This window comes from Lampetra fluviatilis, chromosome 41 (genome assembly GCF_964198595.1).
Source record: "Lampetra fluviatilis chromosome 41, kcLamFluv1.1, whole genome shotgun sequence".
Taxonomy (NCBI): domain Eukaryota; kingdom Metazoa; phylum Chordata; class Hyperoartia; order Petromyzontiformes; family Petromyzontidae; genus Lampetra; species Lampetra fluviatilis.
The window spans coordinates 1,402,288-1,416,710 of NC_136315.1; the positions used below are offsets into that span (position 1 = coordinate 1,402,288).

At 49.3% G+C, this 14,423-nt stretch overlaps 1 protein-coding gene across 1 annotated transcript in view; it reads left to right on the forward strand.

Moving 5' to 3' along the window:
- The window catches only part of PRDM5 (PR/SET domain 5), a 118,172-nt gene that overhangs the window by 34,307 nt on the left and 69,442 nt on the right, over positions 1 to 14,423 (forward strand). Inside the window, exon 6 of the mRNA XM_078875255.1 lies at positions 9,355 to 9,450. Coding sequence (XP_078731381.1) covers positions 9,355 to 9,450 — 96 coding nt within the window. The remainder of the gene's footprint in view (positions 1 to 9,354; positions 9,451 to 14,423) is intronic.

Consider the following 14,423-nt stretch of genomic DNA (forward strand, 5'->3'; position numbering starts at 1 on the left):
TATATTTGTGCATGTAAAAAAAAACTACTGACTAATTTATTGAGACTGCACACGCCTCTTATTCACAGAGAAAAAAGGGCATGGTGCTCTGGCGAAGCTTGTGTTTTTCAGTGGGACTAATTAGGCCATGTGATGTATCGATGTGGACAAATGCAGTAAAAAAAAAAATCCAAATTAATTGCTGGTAAATTAAAATGTCAAACGAATCGGAAGCTGTGTCAAGCACAGAAAAAGTATCCGATTGCATAACGGTCATTTTAAAATTATTATTATTGTAAAATAATACCCGTAATTATGTGTTTAATAATAAGAAATATGATTTGGAATTATTCTTGCGGAGGTATTTTCCAAGAAAGCGTGCGGAGTGGAGCACATTGCAAAGAATAATCTCTCTCGAGTGACCATTTCTTATTTCAGTAAAAACATTATAATCGCCAACTTACGAGCGTTCCACGCGTTTAAATGCGTCCAGTTATTATTTTAATGCTTGGATTTTTTTACATTGACTGACAGAAAGAGCAGCACGTGGATTCCAGAACGTAATGCAGGTTAAACACATAATTCCCAACAGTTTTTTTAATGTTATTTATTATATTTCAGTAGGAGCCCAGTACGGAACACAAACCGTGACGTGGCGGGGGGGGGATTATAATTCCGACCTGTTAAGAAATGTCAGCGGACTTGAGGGCAGGATACTTCATGGCCTAGGAAGGGTTGATGGCAAAAGGTCAAGAATAATCAACGGGAGTGGCAGCCAGGGAAGGGAACACAATTGAGATGAGATCCACTGGTGATTTTTTTTACATCTTGAGAATTGGCCACGACTTGGAGAGGACTTCACCCAAGTGGGTTGACCCTGGCTGATAATGATGATGATGAAGATGTTTCTTCTTTTACAGGGTGTCTGCCAGCAAGTATGGTTTTCTGTTGGCTCATGCTTTTGCCATGGGTAACCGATTATTTGAGTAACCGATTAGTCGTAATTATTATAGCTTCGATTGCTCGACTAATCGCATAACAAGAAAATAGTTGGAAAAAGTCTCACCTCTGTTTCCAGGCGCTGCCGCTGGATGGGAGGCGATGGCCTGAAAAATCTACCGTCAAAAAGTCAGTCGATTAAGGCGTCGGGTCCATTGCTAATGGACTCAAGCAACGGACCGTCCCAGCTCCACTCGATTGCTGGTGTTACAGTTAGCCACCGGCCTTCGGAAACAGGATTTGGCACGCAAAAAAAATCGTCAGCGCATCAATGTCCAGGAATCTCACCGCGACGCGGCTTCTCGCGCACGTGACCGCTTAGGTGCAGCAAGGGGCCATCAAGTGAGTACGTACGCATGGAGGGGGGAGGGGGGGTTAACCCACATGCGTACGCTTGCGTATGGGGGCTCTACTGACAATGTACGTATGCATAGCAAACGGGGGGGGGGCGGGTGAAGCCTCGATAATAATTTGTCTACATTGGTCTTCAAATGAGCCACAGTTCAGTTTCTTCATCTGTCAGACGAGTACTACCGGGAGAGGTGGGACTCTGGGAAAGATGCCACTCGTATGCCACCGTACCCCTGACTGCAGCTATCACGCAGCTCAGCAAAATATGTGGCCAAGGTACACGATTTAATTATTTAATTTAGCCGGTGGTGGACTATCTGTTTGCTTAAACACGTTAAAATTATGAATCCTTGATCGTTTCTGCGTGGATTAAATATCGGCCGTTCTATAGGATTCGGGGGGGGGGGGGTGTGCATTAAGCGTACGTTCGCAGGTGGAGGGGGGGGGTGTAAAAAGTACGCGTGCCCACAGGGAGGGGGGAGGGGTCAAGTTTTGACAGATTTTTGCGTTACGTACTCAATGGATGGCCCCCAAGAGCTTGTGCAGGTGCAGCTATTGCTGCCGCTGCTGTTGCTGCTGCCACTGCTGTTGCTGCCGCTGCTGTTGCCGGCCTTCCTTTGCAATCAGGCGACAGCCCTGTAATTCCTTCCACCTGCGCCCGGCTTGACGAGAGCTGGGCCCGTGCGCAAGTCTAGCGGGGTGAGCAGCTCGCACAGGGACGGACCCGTGCGTCCGTCCCGTCCGCCTCGCGTCGCAGCGTTGCCGTCCGTCTCAGCTGCTCCGCTTGAGGCTCTTCCGTGCGATCCGATCGGCCACGCGGCGGTGGGGCGGTGCGGGGGGTGGTCCGGATTCCGCTCAGGTCTCGCCGCGCTTTCTTGGCAATTCTCTCCTTCGGCTTCTACACTCGGAGTGAACGTTCCTCGGGCGAGAGCGCCGTCGGCCTCCATCGGCCCGGGCGGGGGGGCGAGGCGGCGGTCGGAGGTGGTGGATTGATGGGAGGCCGGCAGCTGAAGCAGCGAAGGTGGCTGCGGCTGGCGCTCGAGGGCAGCGCGTTGTGTGGCTTTTTTTTGTTCGCCCCGTGGCCTCGGCATTTCTGACCACCCACTCGGCACCTAGAAACCTTCGGCATTTGCCGTTGACCGAAGCCCCCGCTGCCTTTTCGCAAACGCCGCGTTTGGAAACGTAAACTTCAGCTACGACGGACGTAACCGGCAAGATCACCCGGCAATGAAGGGTTTACGCGATCTAATCCAAAAGCCTCAATTGTGGATGATATTGGTCGTGAAAGCCTGCTACTTGTTAAACTGATGAAGAGTTAATTTATTTGTATTTATATTTAACGCCGCAGGTGCCTCGTCAGGAGAGCGTGCAGCGGCTCGCTGAGAGGAAGGTCGCGGGTTCAAGTCCTGGTTGTTGGGGGGTTGACTCGGCCAATTATCTATTTGGGGGTCGATAAAGTGACTCTCACTTTGTGGGGAAGTCATAGGAATGTGGAATTTCCACCACTGGCTTTGCAGCAGATGATCTCCAATGCCTCGGTGCTCCCTTGGGAACGAAACCACTCTCTTTGAGGGTGATACAGCACGCACAGGTAATTAAATACCCCACCCTCCGTTTAAAGGCACACTGATCGCTAATGATCAATTTACGTGCAGCAGCAACAGCACTGACATCATTGTGATTGATTTTTGGTTGTTCTGGAGTAATTGTTTTACAATACCGACATTTACCAGCGTTCAAGTCACAAAACGTTCTCTTTGATTAATGAATCGGGTAATGTTTTTACGTGCATTTAACCGTTTACCCATAAGGCACCGTACTCTGGAAAATGTGCTACTTTACCACGAAGTAATTAAATTTGTTTTCCCTTTTAAGGAATTTGGGTTGAGCATGAGGGAAGGAGTGGCGGCACAGTGGTTAGCAGACCGCGTTATAATTTCGGCGACACCGGGTTCGATTCCCGGCCATGACGAGCACCGGTGATGATGATTGACATCTGAACGCATCCCGTCCACCTCCTCCTCCCCCCGCTCACCTCCCTGCTCCCTTCACCAACACGCATTGACCGGCGTGGTGAAGTATGGTCAAACAACCCCCAGTGACCGACCCGACATCCGATGGCGGATTGACTGTGGGGGTCTCCAGTGTTAGGCGGAAACGTGTTGGCGAGGAGGTTTGTACTTGGTTTCGCACAAACGGTGCAATGTAATGCAGTAACAGCTGCTTTGAAAGCCCAGCAATCCTTCAGGTGCTGGCTGTGCAACCCGCTTTTGGTTGAGAATTCCATGGAAAAGAAACTCGCAGCAATTGGAAGAGCGGCCAGAAGTGAGCGCATTTCTCGGCCAAAAAGTGCGAATGCTTCTGATTATTTCCGTTCCCCCCCCCCACCTTGAACCTTGAACCTGGAGCCTGTGCCAATGAGGGCATCGATCATTGCCCCTGGTCTCTCTCTCACGTTTCGCAGGCCACCCCTGTTGTTCGACCTCACGGTGAAAGTCGACGAGATTGCTAACGAAACTGCCGGGGTTGGGGCCAGGTCATCGCCGGCTGACAGGAGCTGGCACGAGCTGGCAGGAGACGGCTGCAGAGGATTTAAAACCTCGTGTATGCTTGGCATCTCGCCCGCACCAACAACAATGTATATTCATGAAACGATCCAGCCACTTGTGGAGTGGTTTGCATTGCGTGGCCAATCCAGTGGTGTCAGGAATATTGCACTGTCCCACAACACCTTGTTTCTGTTCTGACCGAGAGTAATCAGAATCAGATTCTTTATTCATACCGGAGGAATCCGATGAGCTATAAAGTAATTTTTCCACAGATGTCCAGTAACTGAGCAGACGCTGTGTAAAGTACGGAGACGAAGTCCCTCTTTTGTTTTGCATTGATTTCATCGTCATAAGCGAAGGCGGTCTGTACGACGTGAAGTATATCATTATCCTAATCAGCCATGCTCAATCCACTGCTGGATTAAGGTCTCCCTAAGCTACCGCCAGGCTGTAGCCTCTTAAGATCCTTCAACGCAACAAACCGCCCAGCACCTGAGGCATAGCAGCGTGACACGAAGACAAATGTAGGAACTGTGGAAGTCTTCTATATTTCCCCCATTCTCTTAGTATAAGGGCATGCGTGTGGCCGTTGTTTTTTAGAGAGAGAGAGAGAGACGGGGACAAGGGAAAGAAGGTTAGAGTGAGAAATGAAATTGAGAGGGTCGAAAATGAAAAATGAACACGGGAAATAATTTCATATCCATACAAATAGTGGCTGAGGCAGCCGCCAATAGTGTGGCTGTGTCCACGTGGGATATCTTGTTTCGTGAGTACATTTGGTGAGAGAACGGAGCAACCCCCCGCAAAATACCACGGTTCCCGTCGGAGCGTTGCAACGGGAGAATGGAAATTTATTGCAGGAAAGCGTCTGCTTTTTATAGCTGACAAGTTTTGTTTTTGTTCTTTTATTTATTTCATTCTCCTCATCCACCCGCAACCCCCCCCCCCCCATTGCATGAGCCTCTCCTTCCCTGCTGGCCTAAGGCTCGCCGCTCAGCTCTATTCCCAAGCCTCCAAAAAGCCCCTTTTCTTCCAGTCTTGCATTGCACAAACATTCGCCACACTCAGTTGAGAGCGCCGCCTTCTCTGCTCCCAAGCCCCCCCCCCGCCTGCCCCGTGCTCCCGCCCCACCTCATTTCTCTCTCCCTCCCCCCTTGGACCGCGGCCAGCATGAAATCCCATCAGTGCCGTGCACTCCCAGGTCAAACTAGTAATTGTCAGATTCTGCAGGCCATCGTTCGGATCAGTGAAAGATTTTGCCTCGACACAAATGCTCGCGCGATCAAGGGTTTTGGCAGACTTCTGCAGAGAGCTCTGAACCTCGGGGTGCTTCTTCGCGTGACCAGAGTTATCCGCAATGCCGAGCTGTTCTGCAACCAGCGATATTCGCCTGTGCGCATGTGTGTAAGCGGTAGTGTCGCGGTTAGCACGCTGCGCAATGAACGCCGGCGACCCGAGTTCGATTCCCGCTCAGTCCCCACACCGGTGACGATTATCGTGGTCATTGTGCGCTGCGTCATAACCTTAATCCCACGTTTGAAAGCCACCCACAGCGATATTGCGAAGCCATGTTCTTATCGTGTCCACGAGTGTGGCGACCGAGGGAAAGAGCTCAGAGCGGACGGTGGGAGACTGTCGGGGCAGGGCGTGGCGGTCGCTGCGTGTCTACCTGCAGCAGCAGCAGCTGCGGCATCTGGCAGAGAGTAGACAACCTTGGTGAGGTGCGGTGGTGGCTTTAGGCCCCTGATGGCATCTTGGTCTTGCATTGTGAGCGTGCGTGGGGAGCGGTGGGGTAGCAGTTAGCACACTGCGCTACGAATTCGGCAACTCGAGTTCGATTCCTGCTCACGGCCAACACCGGTGACGATTATCTGAACTGGTCCTGGGCCTCCCCTAGGTCGACTCAGCCTCCTCATCTGTACTTCGTGTGATGTATAAACATCATCACTAGGGAGACAAAGGTGGTCGGGCGTGGTGTGCCGTGCAGGACTTCATAGGTGGTCGCTCACAGCACTTGCCCCAAAAGTCTGTGAAGGCTACACGGGGGGTCTTTATCTTTGTGTGCATGTGCAAAAGGGCACTCTGGGGTAGTTGAACAAATTAGGTAATTTCACAGTGACATTTTCTAAATGATCCTAATAATACATGTGGGGTGTAATTTAGAAGGTAATTAAGTGTAATTTTGGAAAATATGCCTTATTTATGGAATAAGTCAACTTTCTGACACATACATGAACATGAATGCACAATTGCCGTCCCCGTGTGGATGAGAGAGAGGTGGGTTTATCTAAATAGGCCCCACTCCCGGCATTTCATCAGCATTTCTCACCTCATGAAGGAATGGTGTATTAATGATTTCTGTATGAATTACAGAACTCTTAATTGGTTGACGTACTATGCCCAAGCTAAAAGGCGGATTAATGATTTTAGTTTGAACTACAGAACTCCTAATTGGTTGATGTACTGTGCTCAAGCAAAAAGTCCACTTAATGACTTACACTCCTGATTACTCGCAACCTTTTTTAGTTTCCGAAATGTATGCGAGGAATTTGTGGGACTGCCCTGAGGGAAGTCCTCTCTTTCTCGGTGAGTCTGACTCACAGGAGACTTGTAAAGTGGTCTCTGATACTTATCACGTATTGCTGATTATTATCTTAAAATGTTTCCGAACTGATTAATCATCTCGTTTTGATGATAAGTGCATCACTGGCATATTGTCAACAAATGGAACCTCGGTGAAGAAAAGCTGCGCCCGTGAATGCAATATTCCGATGTATTTGTGGAGTCAGCTGTGTGTTGTTTGGCATGATATCCATTTGTTTTGCTCCACACGCTGGGAGCTTCTCCAAGGAGCAGAATGCTTAGTTACTGATAAAGCTCCCAGCACTTGGAGTGAAACGTCAGACTTCGTGCCGGAAAATACGCGGTGCAACCCGAAAACACATTGGAGGGTCCGCATCTCACAACCACGAAAAACCTACAGTCCCGTGAATAATGGTTTCAACATTGTCCGTGTTAAACCCTTTAATCATTGTTTAACCTCAACATGATTTGAAATGGCCAATTAAAGAACATTGCATTATGAGCTATTGGAGTGATTATGCGTTAGGTATGCATGCATGTATGTTTAGTACGAAGTTATTTGTTTATTTGCTAGCATAATCATCAGCTTTGGTCAATCCACTCCGATGGACCACATAGTAAACTACTGGAGTGTGCGCTACTTCAACGGAGGAATAATACAACTACACGAACTCGCTCCTGAAGCCCTCTTGCAGTGGCTCGCAGACCTGGCATTTAGCGCCTGAACGTATTGACATCATTCGCAAGAATGGAATAGAATCCACTTATGATGAAGGCCTTCCCATGACGTCGCCACGAATCACGATCCTGCGATGAATCATTGGTTGCATGCCATAAAACAGAACTTGAGTTTTGCTTGAAAAGACAAGTGCTCTCGTTTTACAAGGGCTAAGGCTCAGCGCCATTAAGTGAGGTAAAGCATACAAGAGGGAGAATAAAAAGACCATCTAATTGTGACGGCAAACAGGCCCCACTTTTCAGGAAAAGCCAGCACAATCGGTTTTAAGAATTCATCTCTTTTTTTTCGTCCGTTACTCTCGGAAGATGGATCACTAATGCTGCCCGGAGGAAGAGAAAATCAAATCAGCCACGCAGCTTTTTGCTAAATTGTACTAACTGCCCTCTCAGAATTTAACGGCAAATTAGGGCTGACATGTTTCCCTTTTGAGAAATGGCGACATTACGGACGAGGGGAAAGCCTGACCCCCGCCAAACCTTTGTCGGTAAATAATGGAAAACATTTAGAGCAAATAAAAAAAACGTAACTCAATTTAGAAAAATGGGAAATTGCCTATAATCAAAAAGTACGCTCAAATAAAGCCCGCAAGCAAAATGCAGGGGTGCATGAATAGAATGCAACCCGCGTGTAAAGTGTTGTGTTGTGATTAAATTATTAAAGAACAGATACCCACGTCTCTCTTGCCAATGAGACGATCCTGGTCTCCGGAGATCTCGCCTGGTGAAATAAATCAAACGAACGGACAGACGTGCGCATTGGGGTGGAGCGGCTTGCAGTGAGCGCGTTGTGTTGTGAACCCGGCGGACCCGAGTTCAATTCCCGGCCAAGTCGAACATCAGTGGCGAGCGATGTCAGAACCAGGCCTGGGCTCTTTTCTTTCCCCCTGCCTCCTTAACCACCCTCCAGCGACCACACATTCGAGCTGCCTGTGTGCACACACGAAGCGCTCGGTTTCAGCCACAGCGGTCCGGAACATCGTTCCATCCTGCCTTGTTTTGCCATCGGATTATAGAAATGAAAATAGGGTTTAATGACCTATTATTATTTTTTCTACCTACGTAACTTTACCAAAAGAACCAAAGAGTATGTATTCCTGCAGTCACGAAAGCTTCAAATCAAGGTTGAGGGTTAAATAATAATAAAGTATGACTATCTAAAGGAGTGGGAGTGCCTTACGCCTATCGTCCCTTCTCCAAGCCAGCCGAGCGGCGTCTCCGGAAACTACCCAGTGAGATAATAAGCCCCGGGTATACACGACGGAGCGCTTGATTCTGGTATTAGAAGCTCCTGTGCTTCGTAGCATCACCAGACCACTGAAATAAATGTGACGGCATGCACGTGAAGATTGAACGCATGCAATATTTCTGTGACGTTCAGCCAGGTTGTTTAGGGGATTTTCAGATAATTTACATTACGTGATGACGATGTACTAATTCAGCATGTCTTCGTGATGACCAAAACGACGTCCACCCGATGTCACACGGCGGCCACCTTTTGCTGGGAACAGCACGGGCGCGACGTCGTGAACTGTGACCTTTCCTCTGAATGATTCCGGATCGCTCCAAAACAAAACATTTATTTGTGATCGTCCTACAACACTGTAGGTCAACACACTTTTTCTGGCATGAGGTATTCCAACGGTTTAAGGTCATTTTGGAGTGCTGATTCCAAATCTGTCATCAGTTTTTGTCTATCACATCAGGTTTTTGAGATATCAAATATTGCATTTTCAATAAAAACTGCGGAAGAAAAATATTAAATAAATGTGGATATCTACATAAAATGATATTATAAACACACTATCCTAAAAAAACAGGAACATATTTTAACACTAAAGCAGTCACTGACTCGCAACAACTTGCAATCATAAGTGACAGAGTTAATTTCGGGAAAAATCAATGAAAATGGGGTATGCCGATAGCATAAAAATGATGTGATAGAGAAAATCTGAGATCAGATTTGGAATCAGCACCTTGAAATTAGTCTAAAACAGCTGCAAAAGTCCAGGCCAGAAATATTTTTTTTTGTTGACCAGTGCAATATTCATACGCAGGCCTGTATTTTGTTTTCAGATGTATCCAAATGTCTCGGGGGTGGGGGGGGGAGCGCATGAGCATGACTAACACGGTGCATGGCTGCTGTGTGCCGTGGCAGTGTGCTGCAGTGCATGGAGAAAGCCGTTCTGCCCGGGGAGCAGCCGGGAGGCTTCCAGTGCGGAGTGTGCAGTGCCTCCTTTGTCTCCGAGTGCAGGTGAGTGCTCCTGAGCTGCTGCACCCAATTTGGGGTAACGATGATGATTTCTTTTGGCCGATGAAGAGCGAGATGTTGGAGATTCAGTTCTGTCGTGATTGAGCCATTCAGTTGCTTTGTCTGAGGGTGTGGGTGAATGTGTAGATATGCTCCCACCCACCCACTGACCCACTCACACAGTCACCCACTCACACAGTCACCCACTCACCCGCCCACTCACTACACCCACCCACTTACCCACCCACTTTCTCACCCACTTATCCACCTACTCATCCACTTACCCACCCACTCACTCATCCACTCAAGCACAATTCACCCACCACCTTCAAATGTACATTTGGGGTAGTGGCCCACAGGAGAAAGAGTCTTGCATTTTCCGCTTCTTCATTCGGATCAATGAGATTTACTTTCTAACTTCATATTTCCTGGACCTTGTCCTGACTTCTGGAGAATGTGTTGTGTTCAAACGAAACATCCGTGACCTCAATCGCCAAACTTCGGTTGCGAAAATCGTTCTTTGCCTTCCCGTTGAGCGAGCTGAAACAATCGTAACTGACGCATCGTTGAACGCTTGTAAACGTGGCCAAGTCATTCGTTTGATTGTGTCGGCTGCTGGAGGGTTCTCATCGACACAAATTCGGCCAGACCATTACGTGGCCTCGCCCAAAAATACGGTAATGAATCGTAGCATTGGCTGCAGCGACCTACGCGTTAAGATAATTACTTAACTCTGGAAATGTGTTGGGATGCTGCCGTGGTAGTTGCAAGGTTAGCATCAGGCAACCGGTGTTCTATAAATGTGTATGGGCACACAGGAAAGGCCGTGTGGCTGGTTGTACATATCACGTCAAGTGATTTTTATTTCCCCCATTTACTTTTATGACTTTAGATGACAGACTCGGGGAAAACACCTCTCCGCGTGCGTGTTTGTGTGGAATCACCCAATGCGGCCTCATTCCAGCACGACGGGCACAAGCGCCCGAGTGTTCCACTTGGGACGCTTGGTTCAGAGCAGAGGGTGCCGAGTCACGGCTGTCGATGGGGAGGGGGACGCTGCCACCGCGGTGCGACGGTTGGCCGCCCGCCGGACTCACAATCCGGGGGTCGCCGCTTCGGTTCGGTTCGATCTCCCGGCGCGGCAGTTGAAACGATTGGCAAGTTTCTCAAATCCCCCTGTCGCCACCTCCGTCCGCGTGGCAGCATAAATGGGCGCGACCACAGTTAGTCGATCGGCAGGTCGCTTTTGTTGGGGTAAAGTGTGGGTGCTTCCACCTGCCCCAAGACATCTGTCCACCTTCGGAGAGTGTCAGGTTTTTTCCTCTCTTGCGCTCCTTCGAGTAGAGTCACCTCCGCCAGCGGCAGGGAGCAATTTCACAACTGCACCTGTTCCTCCTACGCAAATGTTCAGGCGCATCCCTCCAACGGTGCTATCAGGGAATATTCCTCGACGATGTTTGAAGTTCACAAAATCCTGCACCACTGCGCTCAAGAAGAGGTCCCCCCCCCAAGAGCTCCCTCTCCCAGGATGCCCTTCTGGCATCAGAGGCTTGGACCAAGTCAATGGTGGGACTGCCGCCCCTCCGCGTACAACGACGTCACGGCGCCTCACCGAGCGTCGCGAGCCGAGGCCCCGGAACGTTTTCAGAGCGAGGAGCGGTTGGTTCTCGTGGCGTCGCCGTTGATCGACGTTGGCGAAAGCCGAGTGGCCGTGCCGGGGGGAGGGTGAGCGGCGTGTCCACCTTGCTTCTGCACTGCGCGATGCTGCACAATGGGCCCCGACACGGTCGAGCTGAGAAGCGCTGAGCCACGGACGGCCCTGCCTCTCTGCCCTGACTGGGGGTGATGGATGGCTGAGGTTGAGGAGACGCCTCTGCAGCCTGCAGGTGATCTCAGATGTCGCTCCGAGACATTTCGCACAAAGGCCTCTGCAGCTCACTTAGAAAATCTCCCGGGCCCGCAAATTGTAACGTCACGCGTGCTTTGAAAGAGTAACAAACTCGTGCCACTGAATCTCGGCTCATTCTTCTTCGTCTTCCTATTTCTGTAGTTTAACATTCTGGTGGTTGAGCCAGATGATTGGATCACGAGTAGCAGAGTGGTGCATCGCTCTTGTGCTGCCTCCTTCGTATTTGTGAAGGAGGACATTGAGCAATTCAATGTTCCATGGCTCTGTTCTGGGTGACCAGAGTCGCGCTACCTCTGATTAAGTGCTAGGTTTGGGTGAAACGGCATTGCTTGGTTGTTTAATCTGTTGTTCATTATTTGATTCAATCTCTGATCCATCGTCCAAATGACCTATGAAACTATTTATTTTACCAGGTAAGGCCCATTGAGCTATATGGCTTTTGTCCAGAAACGACCTGGCCACAAATGATATATCAACGAAGTGGCTTATCACGTGGACATTTAATCACATCCAAATAATCCAAATGCATGTTTATAAATGTGGAGGGAATAACCGGAGAAAAATCCACATGACCACGGGGAGAACATGCAAACTCAAAATGTACAGGCGTCAGGGTCGGAATTGAACCCACAACCTCCTGTATAGTAGGTAGGGTAGTTAACATCTCGCCACCATGGCGTCCTGAGCATTGAGGCGGTGCTGATCTCCTCTTTGCAGCCCTGAGCCAATGGTGGAAATTCCCCATTATGTGGAATTTGTTTCGCACCATACGTAGTCAACCGTGCTAATCGGAGGTGCGAGGAAAGGACAACAAACTAAACACAACAAGCAGTTCTCAAAGAAGCAGTAATCAGGAGTAGAGAGCAGCAAAAACATCACCATTGCACTGCACTCCTGTGATTCTGCGTCTACGCTTCTGCGCCTGAACAAACCCACACTGCCCAACGCGGTGAAGTATGGTCAAGCAACCTCCCATGACCCGCACGGCGTGCCGAGATGCCCTCATCCTGCAGTGAAATGGACAAAAGGTGCTGTACGAGCAAAGTTCATCTCACTTGTTCTGTCTGAGTAGCTGTTTACCTCTGGCGAGCACCTGGGACTCGGCGGAACCTCTCAGCGTAAGGGCGCAAGCATTAGCCTCCTGACCCACACGGCCACCCCACATATTTGTGAATGCATTGGAAGCCGCGAGAGGGGGCCCCCCTTTGTACCACCAATCGCGTGCGCGCAGTTCCACGTGCGTCTGAATAGGCTGGCCCCACACGTCTTTTGCCACGAACGAATTTTGGAAAGGTATGGCCCAGCGAGCTATAGAGCTCTTTTTCAGAAGTCACCTGGCCATGATAAATAATATTCCAATGAAGTGGAGCATCACGTCGACATTTCTAGCAGCAAAACACTCTAAACGCACGTTTATAACGTGGAGGGAAAAACCGGAGGACCTGGAGAAAAATCCACACGACCACGGGAAGAACACACAAACTCCTATTATACAGCAGGCGTCAGGGTTGGGATCCAACCCACGACCTCCTGCATACCAGGCGAGGTAGTTAACATCTCGCCATCGCGGAGCGTGCTGTGCACGTGGAGATGACATCGCCGTGACTGCGCGCATCACTCCCTCGTTTGAGCCAATTTACAGAAATATTATCGTACATTTGCAGCCTGCAGAAGAGTTACATTTATGTATTCATGGCTATCAAATTGGCCACTGACGGGTAGAGAACATGTGCGAATGAATGCGAAATGAAAGTTTCCAACGTTTCAATGTCCACTGCCGGTGAGCGAGTAGATGCAGAGATTGGTTCAGAGTCAGCGGTCGTGAAGCACGATAAGGAACAACCCAAAAGGCGCTGAGCTCTTCCCAACTCGGGGAGAGATTCAGTTGAGAACAAAAACTGTCTCTGTTCACGTGCATCTGGGCAGCAGTAGTGTCCATCACTGCCAAGCACGTGACTGCATTGCCTCCAATCAATTGGAGCTCTCCGCAGCGTCACTCACAACCTCCCTCCTCCTCATCTCTACACCAAGGGCCACCAACCATCACTGCCCGGGCGTTGTTTTCTCCGTGGAAGCCCCCATCGTCTGGAATGGGGCCATCATCTCCGCTGCACATTCACAGCAGCAGAAGCAGCAGCGTTAAATCCACACCGACTTGAAGAGACACTTTGATAACCCCCCCCAGCCTCCTCTCTCGCCTGCCTATCGAGCGATTATTGAGTCACGGTCATTTATGTCTGTGAAATATTGAGCACGTTACGGATTGCATCGTTATTATTTTTACGGGCGATCCATTATTTGCAACCGATGCCGTTATGAAATGGCGTGCATGCGGGTGGATCAGGCTGATTATATGACGCTGGTGAGAAGGCCGATGAGATTCACGATGAGCAATAAATAACTTGGAGCAGTGGCAGCATGGGCAGAGTTGCGGGGGGGGGGGGGCAATTACCTTCCCAAACTGGACACCTTTATTAATGTATTTTCAGTATTTTGATTTAAAGCTTTCGTGACTGCAGGGATTCATATTCTTGGTTCTTTCGGTAAAGTCACGTAGATTTTGTTTTTGTTTTATAATTTATTATTATTTTATTAATTCCCTTCTACGTGACTTTACCGAAAGAACCAAGAATAAGTATTTTCAGTAGTTTACAATTAAGATATGCACGCGCTATTCATAATGTGAGGGACAAAGCGAACGCCTGCCCCCCCAGATAGAGAAGATCCACTCACCTCGACTCACCTGAGGCAGCTTGCTCCCACCAGCAGCCCACACGCACGTCCCTGTTCACCTATCCGCTACGCGAAATTCAAACAGAGCTCACGTCACACGCGGGGATATTGCAAATTGTGGACTGGATGAGCGGCATTCAGGCAGAATTTGGCAAATATTATATTTATTGGGTCCTCTGAGAAGAGCCCTCGTCACCCAGTGGGCACAAGATGTTGTCCCAAACAAGAACGGCGCTGAAGAAGCGGTGAAACAACAGCCCTCGGTTCTCTCTGCAGCCCTGATGAAAGTGACGACCACTCTCAACCACGTCCCAACAACAACCACAACACGTGC